This window comes from Gekko japonicus, unplaced genomic scaffold, assembly GCF_001447785.1.
Source record: "Gekko japonicus isolate JY-2015 unplaced genomic scaffold, Gekko_japonicus_V1.1 scaffold768, whole genome shotgun sequence".
NCBI lineage: Eukaryota > Metazoa > Chordata > Lepidosauria > Squamata > Gekkonidae > Gekko > Gekko japonicus.
The window spans coordinates 511657-526897 of NW_015159733.1; the positions used below are offsets into that span (position 1 = coordinate 511657).

General features: G+C 45.8%; 1 protein-coding gene across 1 annotated transcript in view; it reads left to right on the forward strand.

Moving 5' to 3' along the window:
* The window catches only part of HSPA4 (heat shock protein family A (Hsp70) member 4), a 48057-nt gene that overhangs the window by 16784 nt on the left and 16032 nt on the right, over positions 1–15241 (forward strand). Inside the window, exons 8-11 of the mRNA XM_015429184.1 lie at positions 3996–4072; positions 4492–4643; positions 5590–5696; positions 7036–7169. Coding sequence (XP_015284670.1) covers positions 3996–4072; positions 4492–4643; positions 5590–5696; positions 7036–7169 — 470 coding nt within the window. The remainder of the gene's footprint in view (positions 1–3995; positions 4073–4491; positions 4644–5589; positions 5697–7035; positions 7170–15241) is intronic.

Below are 15241 nucleotides of genomic sequence, written 5' to 3' on the forward strand. Positions count from 1 at the left end.
GCCTTGAGGGGAATTGTCCAGAATAATATGCCATGTAGCATCTGTAGCTGCAGCAAGAAAGGGGTATTCTCCTGCTTCTCCAGTTCAAGCTTTTGCTCTGTGTGTGGAGCTTCCTCTGCTTGTATATTCCCCTATATTAATTAAAATGTTGTTCTGCAAAGTTTCCAAGGCCTCAGCAGTGACATTTCAGGGCCCACAACACATATTGGATCCAATTAAATGTATTTGTGTAAGTGATTTTATGGGACACAATTATAACCTTCTGAATATACCCTACTGCATGCCAAACAGTAGTAAAAAGAAATAGTAAGTCCTATAATTGAGACTTTTGGAAGGGGAAGGCTAACATGGCAGTAGTCATGATTTCCAAGCATTGTTTCTGTTAAAAGTAAATAATTTCCTTTATTGTTTTCTCATAAGAGCACAGCATTTGGGTTGAAGTTTTCTTAACAATGTCTTTCCATATACAGCAGAAACCTAAGCAATTAATCCAAAGTGTAGGGCTGCATTTCAGTGATAAATATGTACTTGGCTGTTCTGAGTATTTATTTAACATTTTTATGCATCCTTTCCACCAGATCAGGGTCCCCAAGGTGGCATGCATAAAAACATTAGAACATTTGAGCAATTAAAAACATTTTAAAATATAAAATTCAGTAAAAACACAGAAACTACTTCAGTATTTCGGTAGCTCAGTATTTCAGCTGTATGGTTAATTGAATTGTGATCCCTGTATGACCTGGTATCAGTGTTCCCTCTAAGCTGAATTAGTGTGAGCTAGCTCACAGTTTTTTAGTCTCCAGCTCACACGTTTTTATCTTAGCTCAGGAAGGATGGCTCCAGAGCAAACTAATTTATGCAGTGGTCAAATCGCTTGCTCACAACTTTAATGCCAGTAGCTCAAAAAGTAGAATTTTTGCTCGCAAGACTCTACAGCTTAGAGGGAACATTGCCTGGTATAGGGGACGTATTGTTTAAACTATGGGGCAGCTTGCTTTTTACATCTTCCATGTTCCTACGGGACTTTTTGCCATGCAGCCGATTGTTGTAGAACTTTTGTGCAAAGAAATAATTGACATGTGTCTTCATCATATGCAAAAGACAACAAAGGAATATAACATTGAAAAATACTTGGCTTGGATCCTGCCTAGATTTAAGAACATAAGAAGAGCCCTGCTGAATCAGATCAATGGTTCATCTAGTCTAGTACCCTGTCTCACCCTGTCTCACACAGTGGCCAACCAGTTCCTCTGGAGAGCCAACAACAAGGCATAGAGGCCAAGGCCTTCCCCTGGTGTTGCCTCCTGGCTCTGGGATGCAGAGGTTTAGTGCCTCTGAATATGGAGGCTCCCCTCAGTGACCATGGCTAGTAGCCATGGCTGGCCTTATCCTCCGTGAATCTGTCTAATCCTGTTTTACAGCTGTTTATTTCTGTGGCCATCACCACATCCTTTGTCAGCAAATTCCACATTTTAATCACGCTTTGTGTATTTCCTTTTGTCCATCTTGAACCTACTGCCCATCAGCTTCATTGGATGCCCTCAAGTTCTAGTATTTTCGGAGAAGGAGAAAGAGTTGTCAGCTCTCTCCATCCCGTGCATAATTTTATAAACTCTACCATGTCCCCCCTTAGTCATCTCTTTTCTAAACTGAAGAGGCCCAGGCTCCTCAGCCTTTTCTCATAGGGAAGGTGCTTCAACCCCCTAATCATCTTGGTTGCCCTCCTCTGTACTTTTTCGAGCCCTGCAACATCCTTTTTGAGAGAGAGTTACCAGAACTGTACACAGTGTTCCAAATGAGGCCGCACCATAGATCTATACAGGGGTTACAATCAATGCTCCCTCTAAACTGTGGAGACTTGTGAGCAACAATTCTACTTTGTGAGCTGCTGGCATTAAAGTTATGAGTGAGTGATTTGGCTACTGTATAAATTAGTTTGCTCTGGAGCCATCCTTCCTGAGCTAAAACAAAAATCTGTGAGCTGGAGTCTAAAAAACTGTGAGCTAGCTCACCCTAACACAGCTTAGAGGGAACACTGGTTACAATATTGGCTGTTTTATTCTCAGTCTCTTTCCTAATAATCCCTAATACAGTTTGCCTTTTTCATCACTGCCGCACACTAGGTTGACACTTTCATTGAGGTATCCACTGTGACCCCAAGGTCTTTTTCCCTCTCAGTCTTAGCAAGTTCAGACCCCATTAGCTTATACTTGAAGATGGGATTATTTGCTCCAGTGTCCATCACCTTAGACTTACCAACACTGAATTTTAGTTTGGCACATTGTGGCCTACTCACCCAGTTTGTGGAGGTCCTCTTGGAGCTATTTACAATCAGCCTTGGTTTTCACCATTCTGAATAATTTGGTGTCATCTGCAAACTTGGCCACTACACTACTCACCCCTAGTTTCCAGAGCATTGATGAATAAATTAAATAGTACTGACTCTAATACTGATCCTTGTGGGACCCCACTGCTTACCTCCCGCCATTGTGAGATCTGTCCATTGATTTGTCCATTGATTTGTCCATTGATTTGCTTTCTGTCATTTGACCAGTTTTAATCCATAAGAGAACCTGTCCTCTTATTCCATGATTTTTACATTTACTCAGGAGTCTTTGGTGAGGTACCTTGTCAAAAAGCCTTTTGAAAGTCCATGTATATAATGTCTACCAGGTCACCATTTTCTACATGCTCGTTTGCTTTCTGAAAGAACTCCAAAAGATTGGTGAGGCAGGACTTCCCTTTGCAGTAGCCATGCAGATTTTCCCTTAGTGGGCTTTGTTCCTATATTTGCCTAACAATTTTATCTTGGGTTACAGTTTCTACTAATTTGCCTGGGTCTGATGTTAGGCTGACTGGTCTGTAATTTCCTGGTTCCCCTCTGGATCCCTTTTTAAAAATTGGTGTCACATTTGCTACTCTGCAGTCTTCTGGTTCAACGGCTGAATTTAGTGATAGGCTACAATACCGTGTTTCCTCTAAACTGAGTTAGTGTGAGCTAGCTCACAGTTTTTTAGCCTCTGGCTCACACATTTTTGTCTTAGCTCAGGAAGGATGGCTCCAGAGCAAACTAATTTATGCAGTAGCCAAATCGCTCGCTCACAACTTTAATGCCAGTAGCTCACAAGGTGGAATTTTTGCTCACAAGACTCCACAGCTTAGAGGAAGCATATATGGGTTAGTAGATCAGTGATCTCACACTTGAGTTCCTTAAGAACTCTCAGGTGTATGCTATCAGGACCTGGAGACTTGCAGGTTTTTAATTTCCACAGTAGGTCTAGAATGTCAGCTCTGGTTAGCTTAATGTGGCTCAGTTCTTAAACTTCCTTTGTGAAAATAGTGGCAGTGGCATGGTTACATGCTGCACACAATCCATAGTGAAAACAGGAGCAAAAAAGTAATTGCACTTCTCTGCCATCTCCCCATTTTCCTTCAGCAATCCCTTTATTCCTTTGTCACCCAAAGGCCCCACTGCTTCTCTGTCTGATTTCCTGCTCCAGATATATTTTAAAAAAATGTTTGTTTGTCTTGATGCTTTTAGCAGCGTGCTCCTCAAAATCTTTTTTGCATGCCTAATTATTGACTTACATTTCTTTTGCCAGAGCCTGTAGTCCATCCTGCTGCTGCTGAATTCATTAGAGCAGACCTTCCACTTTTTAAAAGAAGCCTCTTTATAGCTTACTTGACTTGCATTTTCCAAAAAGGGGGTCACTAATTCCTTCCTCCTGTGGCAGCTCAAAGCATATCTTGAAATGCCGGGTGTGAGGGAGGGGGGACCCCCAAGAATAGCTGCAGCATTGGCAAAAATCACGCACACTCTTGGCTCTGCAAAAAGCTAGGTGGGGTCCAAGCCCTTGTTTTTATACATATTTTTCTGTTATTCTCCAGTATATACCATTTTAATAGTTTAAGACTTTCCAATGAACTGTATACTATTCAATATTTTGCTTTTATCATAAAAGACAATGAAACCTTCTTTCTCCTCTCTACTCCAGGAGCAAATTCTTAGAAATGTGTGATGACCTTTTGGCTAGGATAGAACCACCTCTTCGCAGTGTCTTGGAGCAAGCTAGTAAGTTCAACTTTTGCTGCCCAGAACATTATGTATGGGAATAACTGTTCTCTGAAACAAATAGTAAAAGAATGTATATATTGAAAATGTTAGCAGTAATAGCTCTTCTAAGTGGCTAGACTTAGATGCCAAGCACCTCATGCTTCAGGACTGTAGTCTCAAGGCCTATTCTTTTTACAAAAATATTCATGGAATAGGCCGAATATTGTATGCTGTCCTTTACGTTGGCAAAAACAAGGGCTCAGCGTGGGATATGCTTCCTCAATTGCATGTTTTCATTAAGAAACTATTGAAGGCTTTCATTGGCAGCTGCTGCTCCCTTTGATGTGAGACTTTCACAGTGTGAGTGGACAAAGTGGAGCTGATAATACCTGTTTGTGCTCAGCTTTAGATGTCTCAAGTGTCTTTTTTTTTTACAGAGTTAAAGAAGGAAGATATCTATGCAGTAGAAATAGTAGGAGGGACTACAAGAATACCTGTTATAAAAGAGCGTATCAGTAAATTTTTTGGTAAAGAACTCAGTACAACTTTGAATGCAGATGAAGCTGTTGCTCGAGGCTGTGCATTGCAGGTAACAACAATGGCTTGCACATTACGACAGGATTCTGTGTAGCACCAGTCAAAGGCACTGACAGAGTCAAACTTTTCTCGTTGTCCCCCTTATCCCAGCAGCAGTTTATGAGCCTTGAAAAAGGTGATGCTGAGGTTTGGGGGACCTGCATGCATGAAAAATTTTGCACAGTGACTTGCTGTAGTGAGCCACTGCTGCCTGTGCTAAAGGCAGTTCTGGGCTGTGCTGATAAGGGGTCAAGCATAGTGCTGTTTTTCCTCTGTGTTCATGGCTTTGAGGGCTGCAGGTGGCTGTTGGGAGAGGCAGGAACCTTCCATTACTGCTGAATAGAATCCACCATAGGAGCTGTTGCTGCTGCTAATTTGAGTGTTTCATTCAGTTAGCAGCAGCCCAAGATTATCCAGACACTGAAGGGAATAAATGATACAGGAAAATCAGTACCACTGCTGCGGTAATCTAAGGATCTGAATTGCAGGTTGTACCTTAAACTGTAGCTAGTATAATCTTCCTGGATCCATTTCTAGCTCCTTTCATAGTGCTATGTCTTTCTGTTTGACTTTTAATCTTGCAGACGGTTGCATGGAACATGATGTAGTACAAGGTACAACATAGCTGGAATAGTTATGTCCAATACAATAAGTGTTCTACTTATGACCCTTAATTATTATATAACATATTTGCCCTCTTTCTACCCATCCCACACACAAATGAACAGAAGCATGAAGTTATTTGGACTAAAACTGAAATCCTATGCCTTTCTGGGAAGTGAATTATAATGAATTAATTAGACTTAGTGTTGGATAAACTTGCATGGGACGAGGATCCACATGGGCAGGATGTTTGAAATTCAGGCCTCAAAATATATTTTTAATAGCAAGCTGTTGACCTTACAGCTGATGTGTACTTTTATCTGACACAACTAAACTTAATATTTTGTTTCTTACAGTGTGCTATTTTATCCCCAGCTTTTAAAGTGAGAGAATTTTCTATCACAGATTTGGTACCATATCCTATTTCTTTGACATGGAATTCCCCAGCAGAAGAAGGAGCAAGGTAAAAGCTTCAAAGTACTTGTATAGAACTTGTGAAGAAATGCATTTTTTTGCCTGGACGGTTTGAGAGGCACAAAAGCCTCCATTGTGTTTTAACAGTTTTTTTCCTCTCTACGCAGAAAACAGGCAAGAAGGGGGGAGAAGTCTGTGCAATTGCTTGCCAGATACACCTCTGCTCACCTTCATTCACATGCTAATAGATCTAGTAAGAGAGATAATGGGTGGGGTAAGGTCTCTCCCTAATCTCTAAGCAGGGGACATAGATTTGGAGGACTTTAGGCTAGCAAGGCTCCAGGAAGTACCTCTTTGACCTGGTCTGGCCAGGTCAGTGGGTGGGGAAACAGAGATGATAAAACTCAGGGGAGCAAGGAGGAAGCTCTTCTTTTCCTTTGGTGTTGAGGCCATGAGTGCACACAGATCTCTCCTCTGGGAAGGCAGCCATGTGCTTGCCCACAGAGCTACAGACAGCTGTGAGGTAATGGAAGCTCTTTAAGTTTAGGATGTTATAAATCTCTAAAGAGAAGAAATCTTCTAAAGAGCCTGTCCTATTGTAACATCTGATAGGGCATGTATAGTGAGATGGGACAGAGGATTGCGTCTTTGCCCTTGTTTTTTTTTTTTTTTTAAATCCTGTGCTCAAATCTGGGGCTGTGCTTAAAAGTATGCTTATAAACATTTTCTTTTTAATAAATAGGTAGTAACTTTGGATGCTAGGAGTGGTTCTCTGTACCACATAGACCAACACTGTCTCAGACAAACTATTTTAAAAGGAGCGCCAGGAGGGGGGAAGGCTGGTAGTTGGCAAGCGGCTATTCCTCCAGGGGTGTACAAGGCAGTAATCTGTCCCCGTGGTGACTAGGCATTGGGCAACGGGAGACACAGAGTCATGACCTCAGAGCTTGGAAGGGAAGCTGGGAGCCCTGACCCTCCCAGGGGGTAATTCCTTACAAAGGCCAGGTGGTGGTGGTGGCTACCCTGAGAGTGGAAGAAAAGTCTCTCCAGGTGTGGGGAAACACCTGGGAGGGCAGAGTGGAATAGGGCCTGCAGGCCGGAGTAGGCACATTCTGCCATAGAACATATAGCCAACAGTAATAGCTAATCATCAAGCATTTGTGTGGATATTCATGTGCAACTTCGTGAGTGCTAAATCCTTATCTTTTGAAATTGCTTAAAGTAACAGTTTTTATTTTAAGTTGTGATTTCCCACAAATTAGTGCCATTTGGCAAATAGCGTTCTATAGCAAATACTTTGCCTACGTAATATAAAATTCATCTCTAACTGTAGTTTATAACTACATTAAGTAAATATGCTTGTATATTGACTATCTGTGTTTTTGCAGTGATTGTGAAGTCTTCCCTAAGAATCATGCTGCACCATTCTCCAAGGTTCTCACGTTCTACCGAAAGGAACCTTTCCGTCTGGAGGCTTATTACAGTTGTCCTAAAGAACTGCCATATCCAGATCCTGCCATAGGTATGTAAAACAATTGAATACAATACTGCCATGGCGTAGGCAGCTATTTTCTCACTCTGTCTCCATTTAATTATGTTGGGATTTTTCTGTCCTGTTGCCACATGTATTCTAAGCCAGTAAAACAGTAAATCACTGTGTACAATTAAACAATATTTGTTGGTTTTTATATGCAATGTTTAGAATTCAATTATTAACAAGATTGCAACAATAACACTACAATATATGCTATAAAGCTTAGCAGTACATACAAACGACGGAGTTCTAGTACACTATTCGTTTGCGTGTTCTTCATCAGGTTTGTCATTCTGTAATTATTTCTTCATTAGAATGAAGTGCTGCAAGCGATATTTCAAAATGCTAGTTCTTATGCAATTTTTGATGTATGCTACCGCGCTTAGATTCTGGTGACTGGGGAGCTCCTAAAGTAGGCTCTAATGTGACTGGGTCTACATTATATAATAATTGGCTAAGCTTCCCTCAGACCTTGTAATCTCTACCGCAATGCCTAACAAGATTCCAGGGTTATGTAGCTTAAATTTTTTAAGTCATGGTCTATAATCAGTAGTATTTTAAAAGGAACAAATTAGTTTTCTTACCCCTGCCATATTTTAAATGCTCTTTAGCCTTGTTCTGTTCTCAGCCACTTTCCTTTCAGTTTCTGGGTATTTCGATGCTGGGGTATTTAATTACAAATCCATTTATTTTAGTTTTTGCTTGGAGTGCTCAATTCTTCTTTTTTCATACTGCACATTATATCATGCCGAATATCCAAAAAGTCTTTAAAATGGGCGGTCACGACTAATGCAGAGTATGGTGACCATGCTCTGCTCCATTTCCTGCTTCTGCCTTGAGACAAAACGTTCTCACCACCACAAACCACCATCTGTGGGGTGGCCGAAAAAGTCTCTTGCTGCCCAGGCTCCCTCCAGGAGTTTGGGTGAGTCCCCGCCAGCTCAAATGGACCAAAAAAGCAAAAAAGGACGAGTGAACTCAGGAGCGTCCTGAGCCACACCCGCACCATCACGCTGTAAACCCGGAAGTCCTGTTTTATTATTTTCAGCATGCAATTTTGGTTGGGGTGGCTGCTGGCCGTGGAACTTAGGTACATACATGCACCACCCTCAACATCACCCTGCACTGCACGGTAACCCACAGGGTCTGTTGAGGTATTTCTGCTGCAGGTGGGATGGATGGAAGTGGGGAGATTGGTGGGGCATTTCTGTGCCAATCAAAATGGTCATGGCCCTGGCTGCTACTTTGCCCTAGCATCTAGTTTTAATCATGGGACGAGCGTGGCCCAAATTCCCAGCACAGACCAAGAGAGGATTGCAGGCACAAGGATGTCCTCACTTCAGTCTTCATAGTCTAGTTCCGGGAAACCGAACAGTGGCAAGTTGACCTTCAGGAAGACCAACTGCTCAACTGACCAGGGGCTCAGGCAAGAGCGATGTAGGCAGACAATGTCGCCCGCATGGGAAAAGACGCGCTCACTCTGAACGCTCGTTGGAGGACACGAGAGTAGCTTCAGGGCCACGGCAGAGAGGGCCGGCCAGACTGCCTCCTTCATGGCCCAGTAGCTAAGCGGACAGGTGGACTCCAGTTCGTAGGGCTCTGCGAGGTAATCCCTCACCATCGCAGCCGCCGTGTCCTCTCTCGTGTGATCTCCGCTCCCAGAGGGGCCAAGGATCCGCCCCATGAATGCCATCTCAGGATTCGTGGTGGTGGGAGCCGTGAGGGGGACGCTGCCTTGCAGGGGAAGTGGAGGATGAACAGCACTCAAGGTGCTGGCACCCTCCCCTCTTGCAGCTCCTGACGACATGCCCATCTTGGCTCGCATCTTGCCAACTCACTTGGAGAGAAGATTCCTCCATCGAGTTAACTTGTTGGCCTGCTCGACGATCTTGCCTTTTATGCACGGATCACGCATGGTCGCCATCATGTAGATCCTGTCCTGGAGGATAGGCTCAAAGCGCCTCTGCAGTGAACTTTGCAGCCTTCTCACCAGGGCTCACACCGCTGGAAGAATGTCTGCACGTCCTGCAGGTGGCTTCAGAAACGATGCCAACGCCTCATGGACCACGAGGACCATGGGGATGACAAAAGCCAAGCCCGCCGTGTCAGACAAGAGCAATTCTGTGAAGGTCTTTAAGGGCTTAAGAGCTTCCACAGCCTGAGAGATGGTCAACCACTCCTCGCGGTTGAGCCGGCTCTCTTCCTGAATGACCCCACTGTCAGAGATCAGGGCAGTCAGGGCTCTCTCCTGCTCCACCAAGCGTTCAAGCATGACGCAGGTGGAGTTCCAGCGAGTGGAGATGTCGCCTAGTAGGCCGTGCTCCAGCAGGCCTGCCAGACCTGCTTCTTGCGCAGTAGATAGAGGTCCTTCGTACTGCATGAGAACTGACTCGTGATGAACCGGCATTTCTCGAGGATATGCCGGAACTCATGAGTCGCAGTGTCCAGATTGGGATCCTTTGCAGAACCCAACCCCAGAGCATCCTTAACCACGAGGTGGGTAAGGTGGGCTGCACAGGGAATGCGCTTCAGGCCCAGTTGCTCTGCCGCTGCCCTAAAATTTGAGCCGCCATCGGTCACCAGGAAGCCCTTGGTGATGCCCCTGCCTACCTACTCGTCGAACTGACTATTGATGGCAACTTGAATGTTGTCCGCCGTGTGCGACCCATCGAGTCTCCCGATGTGAAGCAGAGCCTTGTGGTAGCCGGCCCGGCGGCCCTGACCCTGCCTGTCACTAGGTTGCCCTCCCCCACCCAAAACCTTGCTTGGTTGCCACCAGTGCACAGTAACTGAGATGTACGAGTTATGCGCCTTACAGGAGGTCCATATGTCGGACGTGAAGTGCACATATCTCCCACAAGCGCGGGACAAGTGTGTCTTCACGTGGTCCCTGGCAGCCCTGAACAATGAGGGCATCACGGTCCTGCTCATCATGGTGCGAGCAGGGGGCGTGTACCAGGGAAAGGCATACTGGAGCACCCTGCGGAAACCGATGTCTTCAACTGCGGAGTAGAGGTGCCCGTCTATGGCAATCATCTCAGCAAGAAGGCGAGTGACCTTCCTGCTGGCCTGTTGCTTCCCACCCCTAGGCACTCTACTGCCGACGTCGCCAAACATCTCCATCAGAGATGTTTGGCGTCCCTGCCCTGTCCCTACCTCGGAACACGCAAGGGGAGCGCTGGAGGTGGTCAGATGACTCATCTCCTGGCTGGCTGGTGGTGGCCGCCTGGGCACTCCAGCAGCAGCCTGTCTCTCCTCCTAAAGAAGCACCGCCTGGTGGTGCTTTTTCAGATGGTTCCGAAGCCCAGAGGTCAAGAAATGGGCAATGTCCTTCCCTCGGCTTACCTGGGCCCTACACAGCTGGCACTGCGCAAAACGGGGATTCTCTGAGACGACCTGGAAGTGGTTCCAGACTCCAGAGGTGAAGGAACACCCATGCCGACCAGCGGCCATGGGCTTCCCCAGAGCCGTCTCCTGTGAGGGGCTTCGGGCCAGACACATCGTGTCCTGAGGGGGCAGGAAGAGAAAACTGAGCAGGGGGAAGGGGTTGAGATGGCAGGTGCTTGGGGCGCACCACCTCCATCTTTTCCTCTTTCTCCTGTCCCAGCCTCCTCTCCCCCCCACAGGAGGCCTGCTGAGGCCTTGAGGCACCAGAGGAGTGGACAGGTCACCCAGCTCCTCCTCCAATTCCTCTAGAGTCCTCTTAGTCCTTGGAGTGAGCCCTGAGAACAGAGTGTCCCCAAAGCTCAACCCCATGGACTGCCCTTGCTGCCCCTCCTCCTGCCGCTGAGTCCCAATGGCTGGAGGAGGAACTGCCTGAGCAGCAGACCCCTGCCCAGTGCCAGCACCTACAGGCACCTCTGCTGGGACCACCCCAGAAGCATCCTTAAAGATGGCGAAGAGAGACACACGCGGTATCTTCACGCCAGCACCACCCTGGCCAGAGGTCGGAGTGGTGCCAGGATGCTCAGTTGTGGCCCTGTGCTTAGGTGCGGGGAGAGCCGCAGCTTTCCCCTCCCCCCTCCCCTCTGCCCCTCTAGTCTTCTCCTTTGCCTTACCCCCAGGGCCCCTCTGCGTTTCCTTCCTGCCGCTCATGGTACCCCTGGCAAAACTCAGGCTAACGTTGTGGGGAGGGTATTAGGCACATAACTTACCTGCACTATCACCTGACCCTAAAACAACCTCACACACCTTTTTATAAACCCTCCCACCGAAAAACTTTTTTTCTCTCTTTCAGTAGACCCTAACCTAGCCTTGCTTCACTTTTTTCCTGGGTTTGTTTTTTTATTACTAGTGAATTTCTACACTGGCCCTGACTATGGTTTACAGACTGTCCTTGAGATGGCTTGTTCAAACCTTTAAAAACGTTTTTGGGTTTTGAACTACTCCTATCTAGATTCTACTGGAACCACCTGAGACAGGAGGACTCATCTACCATTTTCTCTGGGAACTCAGACACGGAGGAGAATTGTCTGATGAGGACAACTCTCCCCCACAGATGCAACATTCTGAATGGCTTTTTTCAGAGGAAGAACTTTCCTTTCCTGTAAAGCCCTTAAAATGCTCAATCTCTCGATCCCCAAAGCAGAGCAGCTCCCCATCCTCTTCCCTCCCTCAGAGGCACGATTTCCCCTCCATTTTCCTTTCTTTTTGTGACTAAGCCACCCTAGTAATGTGTTTTCTTCTTTGCTGAAGACCTCTGGCTGTCCCACCCTGTCACAGTATGATATTTTGGTTGTTGGCTCAGCCCAGGAACCTGAGGGAAAGGTTGGGATCATGCTTTAACTCAAACCACTTACATGGCACTTGAGGCATTTTGAACTTCAAAAATAACAAAAATAGTTAATCTAACATGGAGGGGAAAGGTCAGGTGATATCAGAGGTTAAAATTTCTGAGGTATAGCCAGTATAAGCCCAGACTTCAGGTCTTACGTTTCAGGCTAAGGAGAGTTTCTTAAGATTTTCACAAAGATTTATGTTGAGAGCCTTTTGTTCCAGTGTTTTCTCCAAATCCTCCAATATACTTTCTTTGAGTATTCTCTGACTCTTTTAGTTTCCAGAAGGCTAGTACACTCTTTCCAGTACCCAAATCCCTTCTCTTGAAACACCAGTACTTGTCTTGAGTTTTTAACTGACCAAGGTTTTTACAGGCAGTTTCTGACCAGACCAGACCAGATCTCTGCACTCTTCAGAGCTATTACCCTGTTTGACTGGGTAGGGAATTTTCTTCTCTCTAGAAGATCTATCCCCTTTCCTTGGCCCAAATGGGAGTCTTTGCCTACTTGCCAAACTTCCTTGCCAACTTTCCCCAAGTTCTCTTGTCTCTGTTAAACTGCTCTCAGTCAGGGCTGAATCCCAAAACTGTCCGTATTCAAGTCTTCTCAGCTAGGGCTGAAATCAGACTGAATTCTCAGTTTCCAGTTCAGAAGTCTTTCTCTGCTCAGCTGGTGGTAACTAATCAGATCTCTTGGAACAGCCTGTAACTCAAGGCTCTCTGGCTCTGTGAAGTATTAACCCTTCACACAGTCTTTTACCTGTTTACACAACACTTCTAAGCTTTTAAAAGTGCAGTCTGTCACACCCTTAAAATTCTCAAACTCTCCGTCCCCAAAGCAGAGCATCTCCCTGACCCAAAAGGCTATGATGGCGGGGGGGTGTTTAGGTATTTGATACTACGGAACTAAGAGTGGTGTTGCTTTCCCTTGTTTTTCACTCACCCAGAAGCTCCATATAAACCATTCCAGAAGGTTATAGTCTCTCTCTCCTAATGACAGTGGGCTCCTCCAAGTCCCCACAGTGGATGCCCCAGTGGCAAGCCTGGCTTCTGGCCTGGGCTTGCCCAAGGAGGGTTCTTTAAATGATTCCACTGATCACAAAAGCAATTCCACACTCCATAGCTCTTGCAAAGCAATGGCTTTATCTGTAAAGGCTTCAAGTGGTCACTTTCCTCATAGCCAGGGCCTCTGTCCTTTGGTTAAGAAAATTGCTCAGGGAATATCCAAAGCTAAGTAATGACTTGTCAGCTTACTTCCATAGTCTAGAGTATACTTTATTTCAAATGCCAGCCTATGAAGTTTCCAGCTGAAGCCATGGCTGTGGCCTCTGCAGTCGCAGCCCACAGACACCTGTGGCCCAACGCTTGGACCACCAATGTCTATCAAGGCTAATTTGGTTACTTGGCTGTTTCTAGGAAGTAAACATTTGGTAGGAACCTCAGTAGAATCCTAGTGGAGACAAAGGACAAGAAGAAGGCCATGACCTTCTCAGGTAAGAGAAAGGACCAGAAATCCAAGCAATGTGGCTCCAAGTCCTTTCAATCGTACTAGTCGTTACCTGGATTTTGTAATGACTACCAAAAATCCTCTTGGTCTAGATCCAGATAAGGATATAGACCTTCTAAATCATGCCCATTCTGCCAGTCAAAGCCCTGCCCTAGGAAAGTCAAACAAGCATCCATAGACCAACTGATGCCAGACAGTGGCTAGTGGGAGAAAGCTATAATTCTTCACCCATGCTTGAAATGTTTCCACATCTGAAAGATGGGCTCCAAAGCAATGTTCCCTCTAAGCTGCAGAGTCTTATGAGCAGAAATTCTACTTTGTGAGCTACTGGCATTAATGTTGTGAGCGAGCGATTTGGCCACTACATAAATTAGCTCAGGAGCCATCCTCCTGAGCTAAGACAAAAATGTGTGAGCCAGAGGCTAAAAAACTGTGAGCTAGCTCACACTAACTCAGCTTAGAGGGAACACTGCTCCAGAGATTATCTCCCACGGATACTCAGTTGAATTCATCTCTACTTCACAGGACAGATTCCTGAATTCACACATCCCTAGGGCCCCAAAAAAGCTGCAGTTAACCATGGATTCCATAGATCACCTGCAGCAGATTGGAGCACTTGAACCAGTTCCATCACATCTAACATGCCCAGTCTTTTTCATGGTGGCAAAATGGGATTGGAGGGCCATTATGGATCTCAAGTTCCTCAACAAGTATGCAAGGTACAGAAAACTCAATACAGAGATCCTTAGGACTGCTGAAGATACGGTTTTCCCAGGGGACTCATTCACATCCTTAGATCTTACAGAAGTATATCTTTGCCCCCATGTTGCCAGCCCACAGGTGTTCTCTGAGATTCAGTTGGGAAAACCTTTATTTCCAATTCAAGGCAATGTTATTCTGACTTGCCTTAGCTCTGAGTGTTTATGAAATTAATGGTGGTGCTGGTGGAACTTCAGAACAGAGGGCTTGAAACCAGCACCTTTTAAGGGGCTTGAAATAATGTACAATAAAGTCATACTACTTCCTAAGAAAGCAGATCCAAGTTTCTCCAGACTAATAATGCACAACAAATGCCGCCTGTCCAACTGGGGAGCCTGCTGTCCTCTAGGCCTTGTCAAGGGCACATGGACATCCTCCCAAGTATAAACCATCTGGAGCTCAGGGCTATCCATCTGACCATAGACTGCCACCTCAACGTTGTCTGGACTGTGTCTCTAGATCTTGCTGCTTAACCTTCCTCTTCCTGGTCCAATATTCACTTATTGGTTATCTTATTGAAATATGTATTTAAGTTATGTGTACCTCAGTATTGTTTGACCTCTGAAGAAGGCCCCAATAGGGCAGAAATGCGTCAGGTCATGTGTATTGGCCCTTGTGTTTAGGCTATACTTTTTTACAAGGCTTTCATTGGGCCCTTATGTATGTTTTTAACTGTCTTTCTAATCTATATATCTAATAGCGAAAGGCGCCCCCTGTGAGCGGATACCTAAATCCGCACATCGGGGGCACCTGGGGGGGAGGAAGATTTTCGTGCACACTTGGGGCAGTCCCCAGGTGTGCACAAAAACTAACCCCCCCCAAAAAAAATATCGGGGGGATACTTAAATCCCCCCAAAAGTGACAGAGCGTCCCCCGCGCATGCGCAGGGAACGCTCTGCAAACTCCCTCGCCGCCGCCTGGGGGGGGGAGAGAGCAGCAAGGCCCGAGCGGCAAGCCGCGAGGCCCTCGCTTCGGAGCCGGGGGGGGAAGAGCAGCGAGGCCTGAGCGGCAAGCCGTGAG